The 24,667-nt window shown below is 37.9% G+C and overlaps 1 protein-coding gene across 4 annotated transcripts; it reads left to right on the top strand.

Annotated features, from left to right (window-relative positions):
* The first annotated feature begins 946 nt into the window (after nt 1–946).
* On the top strand, nt 947–18,144 carry LOC123878870. 4 transcript variants are annotated; one of them, XM_045926235.1, is made up of 12 exons: nt 947–1,126; nt 4,570–5,457; nt 5,627–5,870; nt 6,289–6,466; nt 7,579–8,484; nt 8,804–8,948; nt 9,423–9,560; nt 14,147–14,633; nt 15,070–15,202; nt 15,758–15,866; nt 16,531–16,686; nt 18,019–18,144. In XM_045926235.1, exons 2-12 carry the CDS (start codon nt 4,672–4,674, stop codon nt 18,115–18,117), a joined length of 3,381 nt encoding a protein of 1,126 aa, XP_045782191.1. In that variant the 5' UTR covers nt 947–1,126; nt 4,570–4,671; the 3' UTR covers nt 18,118–18,144. The 4 variants fall into 4 exon arrangements, 3 of the variants coding, with proteins under 3 accessions (XP_045782191.1, XP_045782193.1, XP_045782192.1); XM_045926237.1 differs by lacking the exon at nt 947–1,126 and adding an exon at nt 1,134–1,236 and having other exon boundaries at nt 4,694–5,457; XM_045926236.1 differs by lacking the exon at nt 947–1,126 and adding an exon at nt 1,208–1,236.
* The last annotated feature ends 6,523 nt before the right edge of the window (nt 18,145–24,667 follow it).

Genomic DNA, 24,667 nt, shown 5'->3' with positions numbered 1-24,667 from the left:
CAAAGGGATTATCGGTTGAAAATTGGGAAGTAGTACTGAAGGACGCATTGCATTGTGTCCGCTCTCTCCTATGTACGGCAACGAACGCTACTCCGCACGAAAAACTTTTCACATACCCTAGAAGATCCCCGAACGGAGATTCACTGCCATCTTGGCTTAACTAGGATCTTACGCTTAAGGGAGTCCGGTACATCTTCGGTAATCTCTTCTGCTAAGAAGCTTTCGAATGTCGATTTCCAATGTAGCCATTTTGTATCGGAGTCCGCGACATCAGGCTCGATGTCAAACTTATCGGGTCGCAGATATCTTAACAGCGAAGGCTTGCCTAGTTTTTCGTCAGTCATTCTCAGTTAAATAAATTGTGGCATAATAAAACGAGAAACCAAGAAAAATATTGGTTTTATTTAACTGAAACGTTGACTTATTTGACAGTAGTTAGATGACAGTTGTCTATGGAGGTACAGCGCGGAGGTCGCATCACCTCACTATGTACATAGTTAGCCAACGTTAACGGTGACTGAAGAGGTTACACGTTAGAAGCGAGAGAGGCGGTCTGTGTGTCTATGCACGTTCGGATACGAGCTACTCTTTTTTTTTTCAATTTTAATATAATTTATTTTATATTGCACTACAACAGCAACAGACTTTTATGTATTTTGGTTTAAATAACAGGTACTAAGTTTTTTATTGATCCTACATGTTCTGATGCACGCTGATTTGCGGTCTCACTTCACTTCTCTTTTGTTCAATCATAAAATCTGTAGTTGAAACATCTACATATTACGAGTATATTACCACGTCTGTGTTGTGGTCTGTGTCCACACTTTACTATGTCACGGTAGTTAATCTGATTCCCAACGAGTCACACTGTTTTTTTTTATTGAAAAGCACACAAAACAGGTTGTAACTCTAAATAGTCTAATAAAAACAATAGATCTTGATCTAAGTCGTTTTGGCGTGACTCGTTGGGAACCTATCGATTCCGGAGCCGTAAAGCCAGTTAAAAAAAATCGTCATGTTTGCCTTGACAACGCGTTGCTATAGCAACCACATGTGTAAACTCAACCATAAATGCGAGTGAAAACGTGTTTTATTCAAGAATTACGAAATGATAAGCTATAAACACGTAAGAGTTTTGTTTTTTATTAAATAAAAGTTCAGTGGAGTTAACTTTTGGAACTATTTATGAGAATTGTTCAAATTAGCGAGTGACCTAATTCTAAATGATATGTCAAGGTAACATAAATTATTCATTTTTATTGCACTCCATCTCAAAATCAATACGTATTTTTTCATTATCATCACCAACAACCGAATAAGTCTTTTGTAGGGACTTCCATACGCCACGGTCTGGCGCCACCGCCATCCAGCGGCGTATGACGAATACGTATTTTAATTTTTTTATATTTTTTTGTTATTGAAAATGTTACAATAAAACTTAAAGCCAGCCTTATCTAATTACTATACAAATCATGACCGCGTGGAATGGTGCCAAGAATACTGCCAGGCTGATCCGTTGTGCAAAAAATGAGCCAGCCCTTCTGTCACCCGATGAGGCTGTTATTTTAATGACTTCTAATTGTTGTGATAATATGGGGTTCTGCATCATTGTATTTAACACAAATTATGGCAATAGTCGGTAGTATGGCAATTACATTCGATTTCAGCAATTTTATAATTTAAAAACACTTTTAAAAACAAGAAACAGTTAAAAATTATTTTGCTATAATCCGCCAACAGAAAAAATCTGTATGGTCAAACATGCAGTTACAAGCTAAGCACCGCTTACCTCCCCAACCAAGCAATAAAGCCAAGTTCCCAAGCAAGCACTGCCACCACCACTCACATGCACCACCACACAAGACTTTTCCACTATTCTCGACGCACGTTTCGCCCCGAAACCGGAGCATCCTCAGGACTTTCGACTTTACAATGCTGTATTGTCTAGTGAAAAGAAATAAAAAATTAATATTCTTTGAAAAAATCTTGTTTTGGGATTTGTTGAGAAATGGTTTATTATATCTCTAACTGTTACATGACGCCAGGCTTTGCTGTCCGTGTTCGTTTTGTTTTTTACTGTAACGATGGCCTGACGCCATCTATTCATTGGTGGAGTTTTTTCGATTTCATTGCAGTTATAAATTTTGAGCTCTATTGTCATTTTTTGCCTCAATTAGTTGTCTTGTGTGACCATTGGCCAGACGACGCGTTATCACTACTAAATTCTTGCAGAGTTTGCCCTAACTTCTGGTGTTATTCTTCAGTTTCTAATACTGGGCCAGAATTCCAGATACATCATGATTATTTTTGAATGTTTTTATTTTCTGATGGCATCTTTTCAAAATGCATGGTGTTTGCCTCGATTAGTTGTCTTGTGTGGCCACTGGCCAGATGACGCGTTATCACTACTAAATCCTTGCAGAGTTTGCCCTAACTTCTGGTGTTATTCTTCAGTTTCTAATACTGGGCCAGAATTCCAGATACATCATGATTATTTTTGAATGTTTTTATTTTCTGATGGCATCTTTTCAAAATGCATGGTGTTTGCCTCAATTAGTTGTCTTGTGTGGCCACTGGCCAGACGACGCGTTATCACTACTAAATTCTTGCAGAGTTTGCCCTAACTTCTGGTGTTATTCTTCAGTTTCTAATACTGGGCCAGAATTCCAGATACATGATGATTATTTTTGAATGTTTTTATTTTCTGATGACATCTTTTCAAAATGCATGGTGTTTGCCTCGATTAGTTGTCTTGTGTGGCCATTGGCCAGACGACGCGTTATCACTACTAAATTCTTGCAGAGTTTGCCCTAACTTCTGGTGTTATTCTTCAGTTTCTAATACTGGGCCAGAATTCCAGATACATCATGATTGTTTTTGAATGTTTTTATTTTCTGATGGCATCTTTCCAAAATCCATGGTGTTTGCCTCAATTAGTTGTCTTGTGTGGCCACTGGCCAGACGACGCGTTATCACTACTAAATTCTTGCAGAGTTTGCCCTAACTTCTGGTGTTATTCTTCAGTTTCTAATACTGGGCCAGAATTCCAGATACATCATGATTGTTTTTGAATGTTTTTATTTTCTGATGGCATCTTTCCAAAATCCATGGTGTTTGCCTCAATTAGTTGTCTTGTGTGGCCACTGGCCAGATGACGCGTTATCACTACTAAATCCTTGCAGAGTTTGCCCTAACTTCTGGTGTTATTCTTCAGTTTCTAATACTGGGCCAGAATTCCAGATACATCATGATTGTTTTTGAATGTTTTTATTTTCTGATGGCATCTTTCCAAAATGCATGGTGTTTGCCTCAATTAGTTGTCTTGTGTGGCCACTGGCCAAATGACGCGTTATCACTACTAAATCCTTGCAGAGTTTGCCCTAACTTCTGGTGTTATTCTTCAGTTTCTAATACTGGGCCAGAATTCCAGATACATCATGATTGTTTTTGAATGTTTTTATTTTCTGATGGCATCTTTCCAAAATCCATGGTGTTTGCCTCAATTAGTTGTCTTGTGTGGCCACTGGCCAGATGACGCGTTATCACTACTAAATCCTTGCAGAGTTTGCCCTAACTTCTGGTGTTATTCTTCAGTTTCTAATACTGGGCCAGAATTCCAGATACATCATGATTGTTTTTGAATGTTTTTATTTTCTGATGGCATCTTTCCAAAATGCATGGTGTTTGCCTCAATTAGTTGTCTTGTGTGGCCACTGGCCAAATGACGCGTTATCACTACTAAATCCTTGCAGAGTTTGCCCTAACTTCTGGTGTTATTCTTCAGTTTCTAATACTGGGCCAGAATTCCAGATACATCATGATTGTTTTTGAATGTTTTTATTTTCTGATGGCATCTTTCCAAAATGCATGGTGTTTGCCTCAATTAGTTGTCTTGTGTGGCCACTGGCCAAATGACGCGTTATCACTACTAAATCCTTGCAGAGTTTGCCCTAACTTCTGGTGTTATTCTTCAGTTTCTAATACTGGGCCAAAATTCCAGATACATCATGATTGTTTTTGAATGTTTTTATTTTCTGATGGCATCTTTCCAAAATGCATGGTGTTTGCCTCAATTAGTTGTCTTGTGTGGCCACTGGCCAAATGACGCGTTATCACTACTAAATCCTTGCAGAGTTTGCCCTAACTTCTGGTGTTATTCTTCAGTTTCTAATACTGGGCCAGAATTCCAGATACATCATGATTGTTTTTGAATGTTTTTATTTTCTGATGGCATCTTTCCAAAATCCATGGTGTTTGCCTCAATTAGTTGTCTTGTGTGGCCACTGGCCAGATGACGCGTTATCACTACTAAATCCTTGCAGAGTTTGCCCTAACTTCTGGTGTTATTCTTCAGTTTCTAATACTGGGCCAGAATTCCAGATACATCATGATTGTTTTTGAATGTTTTTATTTTCTGATGGCATCTTTCCAAAATTCATGGTGTTTGCTTATTTCTCTTACTAGTTCTCAGTTAGTTCCCTTTTCTTTTTGAGTTGTAATTTTGTCTGCTGTGAAATTAATGTCTGAAAAATATTGTTGTTACTAACTACATAATATTTTGGTTTTCAGGCAGTCTCGTAAGGATAAACTTAAACTAAATAGGTATTAACTTTGTGTCTGTGATTTAATTTTTTGTAACAATATTAAGGTGGACTTACAAAATAATTCACAATGTCAATGAAAAAACTTGTAGAACAAAAGGTCAAACGGGATACGCCAAAAGACGATAATATAACAGCGAAGAAACCTGACGAAAAGCTTAAAAAAAGCATCTACAGTGTTTCAACGCCACGCAATTTCATACAAAAGTCTTCAGCCGCTGATATCTATGCCAGCAAAGGTAGTGTAACCAACGTCAAAGCTCTAAAGAAAACATCGACACCTAATAGATCAAGTAACAATGAATCCCCAACGAAAGATTTGCTAAAATCGTCGCCTTCAACCGTCAGCCAAATAAGTACAAAAAGTCATAGGCTAAATAAATCTATAACTGATTCAAAGACACGTAGCTCCGCAAGGTATACTGAAAAACCTAATAATGTAACTGCGTCTTCTAAAAATATGGGTGTTGCTAAAAAGTTACCATTTACAAATGTCACTGTTAACTCCCCTATAGCTAAAAAGAAGCTAAATGTAGATAATGAAAGAGTTAACACGAAGAAAAATAAAAGAATTGATGAAATTTCAAAAGCCACAAGTGATATTGTCGATAGAGATGACAATAGAACCAAAGAAAAGAAAATAACAAAAGAAGTGGTTAAGAGAAAAGAAATCATCAGTAACAAAGTTGTCTTACCTGAACGCAGACGCACTAAAACAAGAACGTTAGAAGAGGAAGAAATTAAAATTCTGACACCTGATGTAGTTGATAACAACCTTGAGATGTTGAATTTGGCTAAACAACTAACCGCGCAACCAAAAGCGTTTTACGTTGGATTGAATGAGGAAAATCTTAAGGTAAAAATTTAATTTTTCTAATAAGGTTTCGAGGTCAAAAGTTTTTAAGACAGCGGTCTACGGTCAAGCCAAACGATCGGTGAGCACATTTATTTTTCGCACCCACTTTATTCAATTTTATGAACACATGTGTCTTCACAATACAATATTCTAACTAATAATTTTATAGCCGAAACTAGTACCAAACGAAAAACCACAAGAAAGTGACGAAGAAGTCAGTTACGAAGATGATTTCGAAAGTTACGAATCGGATTTCGATTCGTATCAAAGTGATCATACAAGTAGCGCTGAAGAGGATCGTAATTGTCGAAGTATTGATAAGGATCATGATAGCCGAAGTAATGATTCCAATGATAGCAATTTACAAGAGAGTGACGAAATTCATTCAAAAGAGGAAAGGATGCTTGATTCTGGTTAGTAAACAAATCTTGAATAAAAATATGGTAATGCAATTTTTTAATATTGATGTTTATATAAATGTGGATGCTGCGGATGGCGTCATCCAATTTTTATATTATGTCCAATGAGGTCAATTCAGATTATGTATATTATTTCTGGCGGGAGGCTTCGGCCATGGCTAGTTACCACCCTACCGGCAAAGCCGTGTCGCCGAGCGATTTAGCGTTTATATACCGTATTTAGCGGTGCGATGCCGTGTAGAAACCAAAAGGGTATGGTTTTTAATGAAAACTGCCGTACTTCTTCCAGGTTAGCCCGCTTCCATCTTAGACTGCTTCATCACTTACCACCAGGAAAGACTGCAGTCAAAGGCTCACATTGAACATTTATTAGAAAAGAAGTTAATTTTAAACTTAACTATTATTTTACCAGGCAATTTCGAACTGCGCGATCCACGATCAGTGAGCAAACCTAAACCATTGGACTATATTCTGGAGAATTCTCAGGAAACCGACAAAAAGATTTCTTTGACTGATGAGGGTTTCCAGGAAATGTCCAGCTCTAGCGGTCTATCTAGCATGAAAACTGTACATATTGATATTCTGGACAGGTGAGCTGGTGTCAAATCAAGTCAGTATTTTGTTGGATCAGAACTGCCAACACTTTTTAGGCTACTGGTTAGTGCTGAATTTTTCACGCAATTTGTCATAGCCCAGCACCTCTGGTAAAAGCTACATATATATCACATTTTAGTATTTGTGATTTTAACAAGTTCAATTGATGCTCATAAAAAATAGCGAGCAAACGAGCAGGCGGGTCACCTGATGTTAAGTGATTACCGCCGGCCGGCCGGCCTTTCAGGAATTTGTTGGTCCGCCTCTTGAATAACTCCATGTTGTTATCTAGTTGTAACCTTGAGTAGTTTAATACTTGTTATAAATAATAATCTTGAATCTTCCGTAATCTGTATCTTCGAATTTCTCGATCGTGATGCGCGATATTCACTCCGCTATTTCTTTTTCTGTAGAACTCTTACTCGACGCCACGCCAAGTACCTTCACGTTTTTTCTTAAATCTTCGGATGCCTCCTTACTATACCAGGCGTACATGTGTGGGACTGGGTGCTGATATAGTTAAAGTTAACGAATCTATACTAATAAATAAAATTGGAGTGTCTGTCTGTAATTTCGAAATAACTACCTCATATTAAGCTCATATGGTTATTTGAACGATACCAACACTGAATCACACGTTTTTAAAATTTTTGTCTGTCTGTCTGTTTGAAAAGGCTAATCTTCGGAACGGCTAGACCGATTTTGACGGGGTTTTCACAGACAAGTAGAGAATTGACCAGGGAGTAACATAGGCTACTTTTTTAACCAACTTTCAAAAAGGGAGTTGTGTTTTTCTACCTATGTACACCGAAATCTCCAAGATTTCTGAACCGATTTGCGTCATTTCTTTTTTAATCGTTAGAGGAACTTCGCGACATTGTTTCATAAAAAATTTGGAGTCCAACTCCTCAATCCTGATGCTGCACTGACCAATCCACGCGGGCGAAGCTGCGGGCAACAGCTAGTAATAAATACATGCGTAATTCGTCGGAACCGCCAAATCTACTTTTTTTTAATTGATCGAGTTCTATGACAACCTCTGACGTGGTAATCAGTCTAGGTATAGCATTTTAACTTCGCCAAATCTATTAAGAATTGTTTATTACAGACCACTATTCATAGATTTTACGAAATCAAAAGAGAATCGACGAAAGAAAAAAATATTTGAGAGGCTAAAGCAACGAGCACAGGATATACTCAGCATGGTAACACTGCACGAAATGTCCTACGATTTATACGAGATGAAACCTATACCATATGATTTGTACATGGCCACATTTGGTAGGTATAATTATACACAAACTGCTGTACAGACCTTTGACGATGGTGTCACTGAAGAGGTTCAAACTGACGATATACTTGTAAAAGATAAATGGACGCAAAATCCAATAGAATTCTCTAATAATTATTTTAATAATGAGGAAAATAGTATTAAAAAGAAGGACAGCGTGGATAATTTTGCATTTCTTATTAATAATGATCAAGATGATACAAACAATATAATTGATGAAAATTACAAAAGTAATCCGTTGAGAATATATTTGGAACAAAAAGATGGAGTCGGTTCAAACGAAATATCGCCGTATGAGAACTATAAATCCAAACTAAACCACGATAAATATGACGTGAAGAAACTAAGGGCGTTTCTCAAAAAATTCGAAAGTAGAATAAGTAATGTATTGAGTATCAACTCGGGCAATACTATGACGAATTTAAATAAAACGTCAAAGTTTCCTTTCAGTAACGAATATCTATTAATTACAACAAGAGAAGATGATACATTTTTGAATAACTCTCAAATTATCGCTGCCATATTTTCTGACACTACAACTAATTTGCTTATAACAGTACATAATAAATCTTCAAATGGGTTTAAAAAATGTGTTTTATGTCTGTGGGATTTAAGTGTTGCCATATTGAAGCCGTTGAAAGTATTAATTGCAACAGATAATGTCAAAATTGGATTATTTAGGGGAAGCACGGATGGTATTCTTGTTGGAGCGTTGTATGATGGGTAAGAGATTATTTAACAATATATTTTTTAACCAAATTTTCTTAAAATTCATGGATTCTCGAATAGGCTATACAAAACAAATATTTTTTCTTAAAATTTTTAGAACCACTCGGTGTGTAGCGATGGGTCCGTCAAAAGAAAGCTGACTATAAAGTGATGTCTATAAAAAAGTAAAAAACAGCAAAAAAAGATCAAAATCTATTTGCTCATTTCGTTTATTAATATCGTTCAACTGTTACAGAAATAAAGATTTTAATTGGTTGGGGTGCAACTAATTAAGATTTTTATTTCAAGAAACAAGTTTTCTGGAACTTTTTAGAACCATTCTACTTTGGGATCTCACAGAAGAGCCTAATTGGTGTAACGATGTTGTTAACGAAGAAAATACCGCTAAAATGACACAAACCAAATCGAAAATCAATTGTGAAACGGGAACTTATATTCGTGACGTCCACAACTTAAAGGTAAAAAAGAAATCAGTCCAATTATTCTCTCACATGATATGACCCATACGAACGAAAAGTAATCTGTCTAGTGACATATTCACCAGCCATATTAGCAACAACGCAACGCCTAATTATGGTACTTTTCCTTGTTCGTATTCATTATTATAAATACCATTCAGTTGTTTTTAACCCCCGACCCAAAAAAGAGGGGTGTTATAAGTTTGACGTGTGTATCTGTGTATCTGTCTGTGGCATCGTAGCTCCTAAACTAATGAACTGATTTTAGTTTAGTTTTTTTTTTGTTTGAAAGGTGGCTTGATCGAGAGTGTTCTTAGCTATAATCCAAGAAAATCGGTTCAGCCGTTTGAAAGTTATCAGCTCTTTTCTAGTTACTGTAACCTAAATTTTTAATTTACACTTGTTTTAAAGCGTCCTATACCCGAAGGGCGCCAACGGGACCCTAGGATGATTATGCATGCTTTTGGTCTACAGCAACACACACTGCAAGCGTGTGCATATACAAGCAGCGGTCTGAATGTGTGCAACAACGAACAGGCAGACACCATCGTTGGTTTGGAATTTATGGGAGAGAATACCACCTGGGACTATGACCGCAAGATACTTGCTCAGGTACTTGTTCAAATCATTTTTTCTCGCATTCATATGTATAGAAATCACTTATTTCAACACAAATGTTGCCATGCCTTTTTTAATCGGAATTGTTTCTGGTTTTTTGCGTGATGTTGCCTCAGTTTCTTGTTCGACGTGTCTATTTCAGTTATTGCCAAATGATGTGTTAGCACATTCGTTTCGTAGTATAAGTTTGGTGTGAACCGAACGATATTTTGTTAATCCTGTATACTTTGTGACGAAACTTTATTCCGCAAGTTGTTCTTTCAGGCTGAGTTGTTCAGCCTCATCTGCTTTCTTAATAGCTGTTACCAAGCGTTTTCTTAAACCTTTGTCCTTTACTGAAGTGTTTACCAGTGAGGGGGGGGGGGGGGGGCAGCCACGCTCTTGTAACTTCATCGGCATCAAAAAACACCACGTGATAGTGACTAGGGATATCCGAGAAGCCATTCAGCCAATAATATTTCTCGGTGTCTGGACAGTCGTCCACCATGACGGGCCACCAGGGCCACCCATCCATCCGGGCCATCACCAGAGACCCCGCGTTATACTCGCTGCATATAACGTCTTCTTCATCACGGACGTGTATCGAGATTTCTGGTGCTGAGCATGACGCAAAAGTAGGATCTGGGTTCATCCAAGAGTACCACTTCTCAGGCAGGTCGCGTCTATCTAACACGCTAGGCAGGTATCGCCAGCCGTAGCAGTTGTCGCACTGCGCCCACAGCCCTGGCACGCGACGAATAAAGAAAAAAATATTAACATTTTTTTAAACAAACCCAACCCAATCATGTTCAAGTTCATGCAATTTTCGAATTCGCATGAAGTTGCAGGTTTATGATTGAGACAAGCTCTTCACAACTTTAACAGCCTTTTCAAGCTCGACCATCCCTCGCGTTCCAACCGTTGACAGTTTCACAGGAAAAACGGCTTTCGATTCAACGAGAAGCGTTGAAAGAGTTTTTCCATGCATATTTTTTACTGCAGCAATTCTATAAATGTTTTCTTTCCCATCTCTAATTGTTTTATGGCGCAAAAAAAAAATGATAGGGAAGATTTCTGTGAAATGTTCAACACCAGGAGCAGCAGTAATACAGCCTTTTCAAGCTCGACCATCCCTCGCGTTCCAACCATTGACAGTTTCACAGGAAAAGCGGCTTTCGATTCAACGAGAAGCGTTGAAAGAGTTTTTCCATGCATATTTTTTACTGCAGCAATTCTAAATATAAATGTTTTCTTTCCCATCTCTAATTGTTTTATGGCGCAAAGCAAAAGAATGATACGTAAAGATTTCTGTGAAATGTTCAACACCAGGAGCAGCAGTAATACAGCCTTTTCAAGCTCGACCATCCCTCGCGTTCCAACCGTTGACAGTTTCACAGGAAAAGCGGCTTTCGATTCAACGAGAAGCGTTGAAGGAGTTTTTCCATGCATATTTTTTACTGCAGCAATTCTATAAATGTTTTCTTTCCCATCTCTAATTGTTTTATGGCGCAAAGCAAAAGATGATAGTAAAGATTTCTGTGAAATGTTCAACACCAGGAGCAGCAGTAATACAGCCTTTTCAAGCTCGACCATCCCTCGCGTTCCAACCATTGACAGTTTCACAGGAAAAGCGGCTTTCGATTCAACGAGAAGCGTTGAAAGAGTTTTTCCATGCATATTTTTTACTGCAGCAATTCTAGAAATGTTTTCTTTCCCATCTCTAATTGTTTTATGGCGCAAAGCAAAAGATGATAGTGAAGATTTCTGTGAAATGTTCAACACCAGGAGCAGCAGTAATAATGCAGAAGTAATGCCGACATGAGTGACCAACGTGGCCACGTGTAACTCTTTATCTATCTTATTCGACGCGATAAATTGCTTCACTCGTCGACAATATGCGTTACGGGACGTCGCACAGTGGGGCAGATCCAGGAATTAGGCGGCCAATATTATTTTCTCCCATATGTGTGTTGTAAATAGGTTAAATTATATTTTTTAGTATTTTGGGAACTTATTTTTTAAAACTAACTGATGCCCGCGGCCCCGCTTGCATATATTTTGGTTTTAAATCCTGTTTGTCGAAATTCTGATTTAAATCATGTGGAAACCATGGATTTTCTGAGATAAAAAGTAACCTATGTCCTAACCCAGGGCATAATCTATATTCATTCGAAATTTCAGCCAAATCGGTTCAGTAGTTTTACCGCGAAGGAGAAACAAACGTTTTTTGACACGAAAAACAAATAATTCCATAAAGTGCCAAAACAGATTTTATTTCTATATAAAACATAGTAAAAAACTAAAAACACTAAAACTATAATAGTAAATTAAAATCGTGATTATGATAAATTAAGAAAATATAAAAACAAAAACGAAGAAAATAAAGATGCAATGGTAAATAAAAAAATACAAAAATAAACATAATGTGATTCAGATCAATCCCAAGTGTCTTCACCAGAGCTAGAGCTCAATTCATCCTTGTCAAGTTGGTCCGGTTCAGATTCCTCATGAGGACATTCTGCTGTGTTGAGTTCAGCGGAAATAAGCATTTCCAACGCTTCTTTGCTATGAGGCACATTTTTTCTTTTAGGTTTTGGCTTTATGCTCGATATTAATGGATCCGAACTTAGCAACAACCTATTAAGGCCGTCATAATTGCATTGCTCCCTTGAGCATTTTCTTGCGAAATACCGATACTGGCGAAAATGTTTGTTTCGTGCCTCTGCTGCTTCTTCGGATAGTAATCCAATAGGCAGAAGTGCATGATCCATTACAGTTGCACAATGTATTAAGATTTTATGCATTGTTGGAGACATAGGGTGCCAGGGATACAACTCAATATAAAGTTTTGTGGTCTGTTTCTATAGTGCTACGCATTTTGAGTGTTTTTCTGCGTTTACTTCTCCCACTTGAATCTTCAAACGACTTTGATGGTCTACCAGAAGAAAGCTATTTAGGTCTCGGTATTTCGTATGTTCCTTTTAACCATTCATCATTCTTTTGAATGAAAGTATGGGCCTTTTTATGTGACTCGATCCATTTTTTCTTAAATTGTGACTTTAGACGTGAGAAATTATGTTTAACTTCCTTCTTTTGTTCATCACAATATTCATCTTGTGATAGAATATATCTCTCAAGATAAATCAATTTTGCATTAAAATCGGGCAAGTCTTGTTATTGCATTTTAGTAAAAAGAAATCCACGTGTTACGGTACGAGTCCCTAAAGTGCCTTCCTATTCTGGAAGCAAATAAAAACCGGTTTAAACCGAAAAAAAGAAATTTGTGAAATACGGCGATTTTCCGCTATGTACTTCATAGCCTTCAAAATATGGATTCCGCGGGAGACCGCAGCTAATCTCGATGTATTCAATTAGGGATAATAGTCAGTTTTTATTTACAATGAATAAAACCGATGGGACTCGGTGGGAAGTTAAAGTAAAACCTTTTTGAGTATCTAAAAGATGATTTTTCGACCGCAACAGAAGCATTATTTTGCAAGTGCCATAAAATATCTATTTTATCGTTATTCAAACTTTTTTATAAATGTAATATATGGGCGCTTACCTGTTATAATCGAATCCATTAAGATTTTTTTCAAAAATAACTCACTAACATATAAAAATCACTTTTTAAAAAGTTGTTTTAATTGAATCAATTAACGCAATATGAACACGTAGAGTGACGCTCAGGTTTAGACTGACACAAAATGGTGAACACCCCTAATTAGAGGAATGGAGAGGTGGTATTATGTTCGGTGTCTACTTAATTACCTCAGGTAGTAAGTTTTGTTTGTCAATGGCCATTTTTGAGAAATCGATTTATGGCCAGCTAATTCCCGGAACTGCCCCACCGTGCGTCGTCCAGTTACGGGAACCGATTTCAAAACGCTCTATTTTTCCAAAGGCATGTCATGTTTTACATGGCTAATATTCTTTTTAATGAAAAAGAAGCTGTTGATAACTTTGGGATATCCAAAGTGAGAGAATATGTCTTCTGAGACTTTGATAGAAGCTTTCGACTTAGTATTTTTAACAGCCTTTACTAATATGATATTGCTAAATCCATCGATCACTTCCAAAATGTACGTATTTCCCCTTTTGCCCTTTATAAAAGGCCCTAAGTGGTCTATATGAATTGTGTGAAAGTGTCTTTGGGAATAGGATGTAAATAACCCGATCTCTTTCCGCCCATTTCTTTATTATATGCACAATTCATACAAGAGGCAACATATTTCTTTATGAACCTTCTCATTTTGGGAAACCGATAATATCAGTGCTTATTTTTCCTAGCGTTTTATCCAGAGCAAAATGACCCGTCTTCGTCATGATTCATTTGACATATGCGCCATCGAGCACCATGGTGTACTACCCACTTTAATTTTCGACCCACACGCCTATATACATAGTTTGTCATCACGCAGAACGTAATTGTCCGTAAAGTCCTTAAAATCTAATTCGTAGAAGAGAGGGAGTCTCATACAAAGGAATCTTGATTAAGGAAATATGCTATGAATTCCGAGTATTGAGAAGGAGATTGTTTTTTTTTTTGATTTGCTCGCTTAAGTAAATAAATAAAACCAAACTGTTTTTTCTAATTACAGCTATGCGCCCTCCAAAGCACTGGAATTCTGACGATATGGTCGATAATACAAGAGAAAACGAAAAATTTAAAACACGACATAGGAAAAGCGTTGTGGTCCAAAATGAAACTGGAAAGAAATCAAACCATCAATTTACTGCAACACATAGACTTTCCGATTGATTTAGAAATGACAGATTTAACATTCAATTTAAATTCAGCCAAGAAACGGATGTCTAAGAAACGAAATGAGAGAAACAGATGCAAAATTGTCCGCCCAAAGTCCGCCATTTTGAATGCCAAATGTCAAGAAGACAGTTCGAATGTTGCCAGTAAAAGAAATATGGTAGAAAATAACAATACATGGGAGAATGGTGTTACATGCAACCATTTGAAAGTTATGAATTTGAATGGTGTTGAAAATTATTTGGTTGCGAAAAATGCTGGTGAAGTGTTGTGCTGCAGGAGGTATATCGGCAGCGTCAAAATCAAAACATTCTGTGTTGCAAGTAAGTGAAATAAGAAAAAACTTAAGACAGAAAGTGATAGGACACATTTCAACAAGTCAAAAAAGGTGTTTTAAATGTGACGTGTGTCTGTGTCTGTCCGTGGCGTTGTAACTCGTAAACGGATGAACCGGTTTTCATTTCATTTTTATTTATGTAATAGTGGTGATAGTAACGTTAACTTAAAACCAAAGCTACGAGGGTTCCAAACGCACCCAAGTCTGAGAAGAGCCCACAACAAACTCAGCGGGGTATTTTTTTTATTATCACCACTTTACAAAATCACTTATGCTTATTAGAACTATCAAAGCTGTTTGGCAACTTATTCCCAAGCTTTCTTATCATTTAAATAATCCTTTACATTGTATTAGGGGTTTTCAATCAGTTTACGTTTTATGTAAACTTTGAACTTGTTAAGAGACATCTCCAATAATTTTAGGTGCTGTGTCATCAGTGACGTGTATTGAGGCATCTCCGCATGGGCTGCCGTACTTTTTGGCGGCCACTGACTGTGGGACCGTGAACATGTGCTCGTTGCTTGACCACAGGGTTCTACTTACTTTGGACTGCAGGTATACAAAAAAAACGGCCAAGTGCGAGTCGGACTCGCGCACCGAGGGTTCCGTGCTCGGGTATTTTCATCGACATTTTGCACGATAAATGAAAAACTATTATGCATTAAAATAAATAACAATCTGTTTTAGAATGTATGTACAAGTAAAGCCCTTTCATATGATACCCCACTTGGTATAGTTATCTTACTTTGAAAATTGAAATTTCTTTTTTTTAATGATGTAACCTCTTTACGGTTTTCGGATTGTGATTGTATTATCAATGTAGCATTCAGTCGAATTAAAGGAAATGGGCCAGATAAAGTACATAATTTGGAGTTACGGTTTGAATTCTTGATGCTTTTTTTCTACAACCGTCACGTCACTTGTACATTGGAGATGTTGCCATCACCTTCACACTTATGTCCTGCCAGACGCGTCCTAGGTGGGGGGGGGGGGGGGGGCATTGACCCGAGTTTTGCACGCTATACACTGCATGCTTAATTGTGGTCTGTTACTAAGGTGGTATCTAAGAATACTTGCAAGTTCCAACACGGTTTTATTTTGCCCTTCCAGGAATGGTCCAACAACAGCAGTAGAAAAATATCAATCCGACCATAAGGGCAGATACTTGGGCAGCGCTACAATCACCAATCATGATGCTGAAAGTTTTACAGATGCTAAGGTATATCATCATCATTTTTTTAAGAATATTAGCCATGTTAATCATGACTAATATTCCCCTTTCCCCTCCAACTAAGCGCAAAGCTGTATTAGGAGTAGGTACGACAATAGTGCAAAGGGTGGGGATTTGAACCGCCGACCTTTTAGAATTCAGTCGGCTCCTCAACCTGTCGAGCTATTGAGGCTTGTCAACTAAGAGATGCCCACCGCTGGACATAGGTTTCTTGTAGGAACTTCCACACGCCACGGGGCATGCGTTGCCGCCATACTATGCCGTAAATGCACGTTGAGCGAAAATGCTAGTTTGTAGTTTGTGGATTTAAGGTATTAAAAATCCCGCGAGAGCTCTTTGTTCCGCGATAAAAAGTAGCGAAAAATAGGAAGAACGTTACTTTGGAATGATTTTCAAAGCCCGTGAGTACCCTTTGATTTTTGAGAGCTCTTTGGTTTCCGGGATAAAAAGTAGTAAAAAGTAAGAATTATGTCTCTATCCGTTGCTCCGTTGCGACGTGATTGAAGGACAAACTAACTAATAAACGAACTAACGAAAAAATACCGGTTATTTGGTTCTTGAAGTAGCTTTTTAAAAAGTAACTTTACCTTCCAAGTAATCCTGAAACTGACTGGACTTGGTAGGTTTTATTTCAACTTGATTCTCGTTTCAGCTACCAATAACAACCGTAACCTGGTTACACCCGAACCCGTTCTGCATCATGGCAACCTTGGGCACCAGCGTGGTTGTATGGGAGCTAACCCACAGCGACATACGAGCCAAATGTAGAAGCGATGGAGTTGTTTGTGCGACTAACAGTCGATCTTTGGTATGTTCATACGAGTATCAAACTTATGTGATGTGACAACTCGGAAAAAATAAAACTCGATTTAACCCTATAATAAAATACGTTGGTGCTTTGACTTATCCTTTATTCCACTAGGTATTACATGTTCTAGTTAGTAGTTACACGTTATAAGACTCTAGGACTTAAGTATCGACTGTATTATTCTAGACATTTCTTTAGGTATGTATGTGACATTGACAGATGACGTACATAGACTATAGACTACTTATAACAAACCCGAGTTAAAATTCACGTAACTCGGGTTGAACTCGAGTTAACTACATAGAAGGATTACTGTTTTTTATTTTAATTTTTACCCATTTATTCCCTCACCTTCGCATTAATAGTAAAAAAAAACTGAGAAATGATATTTACAGACTAATGATATTTTAATCTGAACACTGTTTGTAACACGTCCACTCACTGGCGATTCAAATACATCCCAAACCAAAGATTTTCTTTTAGGACCCGGAATTTTTCAAAAATAGAATTTAAAACACGAAAAACTACAACAATAACCGGCACTTTAAAGTTAACCTCAAATCTACATAAATGTGACACTTGTGTTTAATGCATTTGTTACTCACTGTTGTTATTCTATAGGGCACACAATTTAAACATCACTGCACTTTTGATTTACACCTTTATTGCTAATTAATACACTATTTCACTACTCTTGTATTGCTGCTACTTTACTGCTCTTGTTGCTCGAAACAAAAATATGATTATCTCAATATATGGCTCCTATGGGCTTACATTTTAACGTGAAGTAATATTCAACTAACGCCATCTATCGGCTGATAGGACAAGTTCTCAAAAAACCTTTAATTAATTTAGACACTTGTTTGTTATGAATGAATATAGTCTCAAATGATCGGCAAACTTCGCTCCATGTCGGTTGCATTCGGTTTTCAAACTCGAGTTGGTTCGAGATAAGCCCAACTCGAGTTAACTCGAGTCGACCATCACTACTTATCAGATTGCAGTCAAGGGGCTTATTAAAAACTGCCATACTCCTTCCAGGCTAGCCTGCTTCCATCTTAGACTGCATCATCACTTAAATAAATAAATAAATAAAAGTTTATTTAGCTCAATCACAAGAAAAACAAGAATAAGAATTAAGATACATTTAAACTTAAATATTAATTAAACTTAAAACTAAAACCTACTAGAGAAAACTTAACAACCAAGTTAGATTGCAGTCAAGAGCTTACTTGTATCTGAATTTTTAAAAAAATGAGTTGCACACGCCAGCCATTTTAGACTAGGTATAAAAACATCAGAAATGGCAAAATGATAGATATTTCTTTACAGGCGCTGCTGAACAAGGATGGCGAGGTCCAAGTGTTCAAACTGACTGACTCAAGGGAGAACTGCTTGGAGTTGTTCCAAAAATATGTTGCACTTTTGTAGATAATAAACTTATTACTGTTATGTCTATGTCTTGGCCTGATTATTTTTTATACCATTCGGGCAAAGTGGGCTCTTTAAAGTCAGATGATTCCTGAAACGCATTGGCGGAGAACCACCCAACAGGCGATCTTGCATCCTTGCATCTTGCGACGCGCAAACTTAAATAAATTTCCATACTCCTTTCCCTTTTACGCTTTAAACTTTAGCAACAAACTCAGCTTTGGCTTCTAACGGAAGGAACCTTGGGTGGCTTATTTGATGAGTCGTGATGCCAGTTTCCTCGATGTTGTAGATTCTGGTACCGTCAATACCGTGTTTTTCTGCACCCAGTTTTGTTCACCCAGCAACCGACTTCTCTTTTTGCCTGGTTTGTCGATAATATGTCTAATCGAATAAATGTTGACATGTTGACGTCAATCCATTTACGATTGCATCGTAACACTTTTGTAAATACTCGTTCAAACTTGAGGATTGAGGGCAATGACCACCCGAAATCGGTGGAATAAGAGCGATTGCAGCAAGGATGTGTAAGAAACTAGGGAACGATAGATCGTTGTTCGATGAAACCATCTGAAAGGTTAGCACGCTACCATCTTTTGTTACGAGCACACACTGATGTAAAAACATGTGTGATTTCTGTGACTTATCGCGCTTTGCAATACCACCTGTAGCATCGGTTGTCAATATTGCATTAAGATCTTTTTGACAACGGGAAACGTATATTTGGAGTTGTTGAGGTAGCCAATATATTCAGTAAAATTACAACCCGACGTTATTGTATGCAACCAAGCAATTTACCATTTGCATCGCTTTTGAGTACTGCAAATGCATTGCAGGTTCTCTAAACTCCAATCCGTCTTCACTTATGTCGTATTTTTTAGGGTCAGCGCTATACATAGAGCTATGCGATATAATTCTTCGCTATTGCCATCCATCACGCCACGATTTCCAGCCTGGTTTGTCTATTTCAATTGCACCTGCATTCTCTTCCGTATTGAATGCATATTTTCTCGTTTCTCCTGTTCAGGTAGCCGGATTGTATGCAACCAATTTACCATGCTCATCGCTTTTGAGTAAATTCAATGCGGTGTTTCCAAACTCGAATTCGTATTTACTTAACAGTCGCTGTCCCTTGGCTTTTCGACGTTTGTATATATTTCTTTCTGTTGGAATTTCCAATATATCCGCTGACTAGGTTTCACATTTTTCCATTTTTCTTGTTTAGGTACAAAGGCTACCTTAATTGAGGTTACACTGCTTAATGTATCAGTTTGGTCTGCGCCTATTTCGAAACTGTAACAATGATCGTCATTTGCGGATATGCTTAATTCTCGCGGTTGAATATCGAAAACTACCACAATGAGATCTCTAAACATACCATTATTAATCATTGTTTGTATAATCGGAACAATATCTTGTTTTGACTTCGCTTCTGCCATCCATCACGCCACGCTTTCCAACCTGGTTTGTCTATTTCAATTTTACGTATTGAATGCATATTTTCTCGTTTTTCCTGTTCAGGTAGCCATAACACTTTTGTAAATAATTGTTTAAACTTGAGGATTGAGGACAATGACCACCCGAAATCGGTGCAATAAGAGCGATTGCAGCAAGGATGTGACTTAAGGAACTAGGGAACGATAGATCGTTGTTCGATGAAACCGTCTGAAAGGTTAGCACGCTACCATCTTTCGTTACGAGCACACACTGGTGTAAAAACATGTGTGATTTCTGTGCCTTATCGCGCTTTGCAATACCACCTGTAGCATCGGTTGTTGATATTGCATTAGGATCTTTTTGGCAACGGTAAACGTATATTTGGAGTTGTTGAGGTAGCCAATATATTCAGTAAAATTACAACCCGACGTATTGTATGCAACCAAGCAATTTACCATTTGCATCGCTTTTGAGTACTGCAAATGCATTGCAGGGTCTCCAAACTCCAATCCGTCTTCACTTAAGTCGTTGTATCTTTTTAGCCTTTAACTCTAGCAACCGACTTCGCTTCTGCCATCCATCACACCACGATTTCCTGCCTGGTTTGTCGATTTCAATTTTACTCGCGTTCTCTTTCGCATTGAATGAATATTCCTTGTCGCTAGACTGCAGCTACATCGTCGTTATCGTCATAATTTTTTGTTTATACTACTTTGATTTTTTCATTTAAAAATGTAATCGATCAACCGATGGCAAAAGTCTGTCATCTGGTCCAGAGCCGATACATTTGCTGAGAGCAACAACAAGGAACCAATCCTAGTAAGTACGATAAGTCTTCTAGATTCGAGATTGGCTGCAAGCTTTTTCTACACACCACTTATAAAATCGCCGTACCAAAGACTTATTCTTTCCTTTCAAACTGGGCCATCGTGTTATCATTGATGATAGATGCATGGTGTATACGTCTAATTGAATAAATGTTGACGTCAATCCAACTTTAGCAACAGACTCCGCTTTGGCTTCTAACGGAAGGAATCTTGGGTGGCTTATTTGATGAGCCGTGATGCCAGTTTCATCGATGTTGTAGATTCTGGTACCGTCAATACCGTGTTTTTCTGTTTTTATATTCAGGATGGAATCTTTCCACTTGCGCACGATTGAAGCCTTTCACCCAGCAACCGACTTCTCTTCTTGCCTGGTTTGTCGATAATATGTCTAATCGAATAAATGTTGACATGTTGACGTCAATCCATTTACGATTGCATCGTAACACTTTTGTAAGTACTCGTTAAAACTTGAGGATTGGGGGCAATGACCACCCGAAATCGGTGGAATAAGAGCGATTGCAGCAAGGATGTGACTTTAGAAACTAGGGAACGATAGATCCTTGTTCGATGAAACCATCTGAAAGGTTAGCAAGCTACCTTCTTTTGTTACGAGCACACACTGATGTAAAAAAATGTGTGATTTCTGTGCCTTATCGCGCTTTGCAATACCACCTGTAGCATCGATTGTTGATATTGCGTTAGGATCTTTTTGACAACGGGAAACGTATATTTGGAGTTGTTGAGGTAGCCAATATATTCAGTAAAATTACAACCCGACGTATTGTATGCAACCAAGCAATTTACCATTTACATCGCTTTTGAGTGCTGCAAATGCATTGCAGGTTCTCTAAACTCCAATCCGTCTTCACTTAAGTCGTTGTATCTTTTTAGCCTTTAACTCTAGCAACCGACTTCGCTTCTGCCACCCATCACACCACAATTTCCTGCCTGGTTCGTCGATTTCAATTTTACCCGCGTTCTCTTGAAGATGCATATTCCTTGTCGTTAGACTGCAGCTTCATCGTCGTTATCGTCATAATTTTTTATCTGTACTCCTTTGATTTTTTCATTTAAAAAATGTATTCAATCAACCGATGGCAAAAGTCCTTCATCTGGCCCAGAACATTTGCTGAGAGCAACAACAAGAAACCAATTCTAGGATATAGGACAAGTCTTCTAGATTCGAGATTGTGGGCAAGCTTTTTCTACACACCACTTATAAAATCGCCATACCAAAGACTTATTCTTTCCTCTCAAACTGGGCCATCGTGTTATCATTGATGATAGATGCATGGTGTTATACGTCTATTCGAATAAATGTTTACGTCAATCCATTTACGATTGCATCGTAACACTTTTGTAAATAATTGTTAAAACTTGAGGATTGAGGACAATGACCACACGAAATCGGTGGAATAAGAGCGATTGCAGCAAGGATGTGACTTAAGGAACTAGGGAACGATAGATCGTTGTTCAATGAAACCATCTGAAAGGTTAGCACGCCACCTTCTTTCGTTACGAGCACACACTGGTGTGATTTCTGTGCCTTATCGCGCTTTGCAATACCACCTGTAGCATCGGTTGTTGATATTGCGTTAGGATCTTTTTGGCAACGGGAAACGTATATTTGGAGTGGTAGAGGTAGCCAATATATTCAGTAAAATTACAACCCGACGTATTGTATGCAACCAAGCAATTTACCATGCTCATCGCTTTTGAATACTGTAAATTTATTGCAGGGTGGATCTCTTAACAGTGTGCAATTAATCTTTGCGTTGCAGCCACAGCAGAAGCAAAAAATCGGCAATTACACTTTAATTCATTCATTGAATAATAAATACCTCGGTATACTTACAGCAACGCCAAATCGCATACCGAGTCAGAGATTACGATAGTTTGTTGGATTCATTGATACTAACTAATAATATTAAAAACATCTAATTATTAGTGCTAAGCAATCAGATGGTGTACTTATATAAATATTGTGATTTTTGAATACAAATACACAGCCACGCAACGTGGAAATTATCTCATTGATGACCGCATAGATGCGGTCACATGGCGATGAAGAGAAGCTGGCCGTATCAGAAGAAAAGAATCCTACGATCCCACCAACAGATGAAGTCGTCGAATAGCCAAGAAACAACGACTGTTAAGTTAATACGGATTGGACTTTAGAGACCCTGCAATAAATTTACAGTATTCAAAAGCGATGCGCATGGTAAATTGCTTGGTTGCAAACAATACGTCGGGTTGTATTTTTATTACTGAATATATTAGCTACCTCAACAACTCCAAATATACGTTTCCCGTTGTCAAAAAGATCCTAATGCAATATTAACAATCGATGCTACAGGTGGTACTGCAAAGCGCGATAAGTCACAGAAATTACACATGTTTTTACACCAGTGTGTGCTCGTAACGAAAGAAGGTGGTGTGCTAACATTTCAGATGGTTTCATCGAACAAGGATCTATCATTACCTAGTTCCTTAAGTCACATCCTTGCTGCAATCGCTCTTATTCCACCGATTTCGGGTGGTCATTGTCCCCATATCCTCAAGTTTTAACAATTATTTGCAAAAGTGTTACTTACGATGCTATTGTTAATGGATTGACGTCAACATTTATTCGATTAGACGTATACACCATGCAACTATCATCAATGATAACACGATGGCCCAGTTTGAAAGGAAAGAAGTCTTTAGTACGGTGATTTTATAAGTGATGTGTAGAAAAAGCTTGCCCACAATCTCGAATCTAGAAGACTTGTCCTACATCTTAGAATTGGTTTCTTGTTGTTGCTCTCAGCAAATGTATCGGCTCTGGACCAGATGACAGACTTTTGCCATCAGTCGATCGATTACATTTTTTAAATGAAAAAATCAAAGGAGTATAGATAAAAAATTATGACGATAACGACGATGAAGCTGCAGTCTAACGACAAGGAATATGCATCTTCAAGAGAACGCGAGTAAAATTTAAATTGACAAACCAGGCAGGAAATCGTGGTGTGATGGATGGCAGAAGCGAAGTCGGTTGCTAGAGTTAAAGGTTAAAAAGATACAACGACTTAAGTGAAGACGGATTGAAGTTTAGAGACCCTGCAATGCATTTCCAGTACTCAAAAGCGATGCAAATGGTAAATTGCTTGGTTGCATACAATGCGTCGGGTTGTATTTTTACTGAATATATTGGCTACCTCAACAACTCCAAATATACGTTTCCCGTTGTCAAAAAGATCCTAATGCAATCAAAAACTTAAAGCGAAAGTGCTGACTCCACCGCTCGTGTCTTGGGGCTGCATGGTAGAATCAGCGCTATACATAGAGCTATGCGATATAATTCTTCGCTTTTGCCATCCATCACGCCACGATTTCCAGCCTGGTTTGTCTATTTCAATTGCACCTGCATTCTCTTCCGTATTGAATGCATATTTTCTCGTTTCTCCTGTTCAGGTAGCCGGATTGTATGCAACCAATTTCCCATCTCTTTTGAGTAAATTCAATGCGTAGAGTAAATCCAATTCGTATTTACTTAACAGTCGCTATCCCTTGGCTTTTTGACGTTTGTTTATGTGTCTTTTTGTTGGGATTTCCTATATATCCACTGACTATATATTTTTGCTCGAGGTTTAATATTTTTCCATTTTTCTTGTTTAGGTACAAAGGCTACCTTAATTGAGGTTACACTGCTTAATGTTTCGGTTTCTTTCAATGCAAGGTAATCCTTCAGTGAAAGATCACCTCTTCTCTCATATACTTCATCTTTTAGTTCTTTGTACTCGGTTTTAAAATTATTATCAAACCAAATTGGATTGAAATAATTGACGGTCCTCGGAGCCATCTTTCAGTCCAATATCTTACAAAAACAAAATTAAGAAAACAACTGGTGTAAAAACATGTGTGATTTCTGTGACTTATCGCGCTTTGCAATACCACCTGTAGCATCGGTTGTTGATATTGCATTAGGATCTTTTTGGCAACGGGAAACGTATATTTGGAGTTGTTGAGGTAGCCAATATATTCAGTAAAATTACAACCCGACGTATTGTATGCAACCAAGCAATTTACCATGCGCATCGCTTTTGAGTACTGCAAATGCATTGCAGGGACTCTAAACTCCAATCCGTCTTCGCTTAAGTCGTTGTATCTTTTTAGCCTTTAACTCTAGCAACCGACTTCGCTTCTGTCATCCATCACACCACGATTTCCTGCCTGGTTTGTCGATTTCAATTTTACTCGCGTTCTCTTGAAGATGCATATTCCTTGTCGTTAGACTGCAGCTT

Source organism: Maniola jurtina, chromosome 26 (assembly GCF_905333055.1).
Source record: "Maniola jurtina chromosome 26, ilManJurt1.1, whole genome shotgun sequence".
Lineage (NCBI taxonomy): Eukaryota > Metazoa > Arthropoda > Insecta > Lepidoptera > Nymphalidae > Maniola > Maniola jurtina.
Note: the sequence above shows the minus strand (reverse complement) of the source record. Positions and strands in the feature narration are given on the sequence as shown.

Bases quoted from the DNA above. Each gene is read 5' to 3' on its own strand.
- LOC123878870 (XM_045926235.1), top strand. From the start codon at position 4,672: ATGTCAATGAAAAAACTTGTAGAACAAAAGGTCAAACGGGATACGCCA. The intron at 6,467-7,578 runs GTGAGCTGGTGT...TGTTTATTACAG, and splicing joins CATATTGATATTCTGGACAG to ACCACTATTCATAGATTTTA. The intron at 14,634-15,069 runs GTAAGTGAAATA...CAATAATTTTAG, and splicing joins CAAAACATTCTGTGTTGCAA to GTGCTGTGTCATCAGTGACG.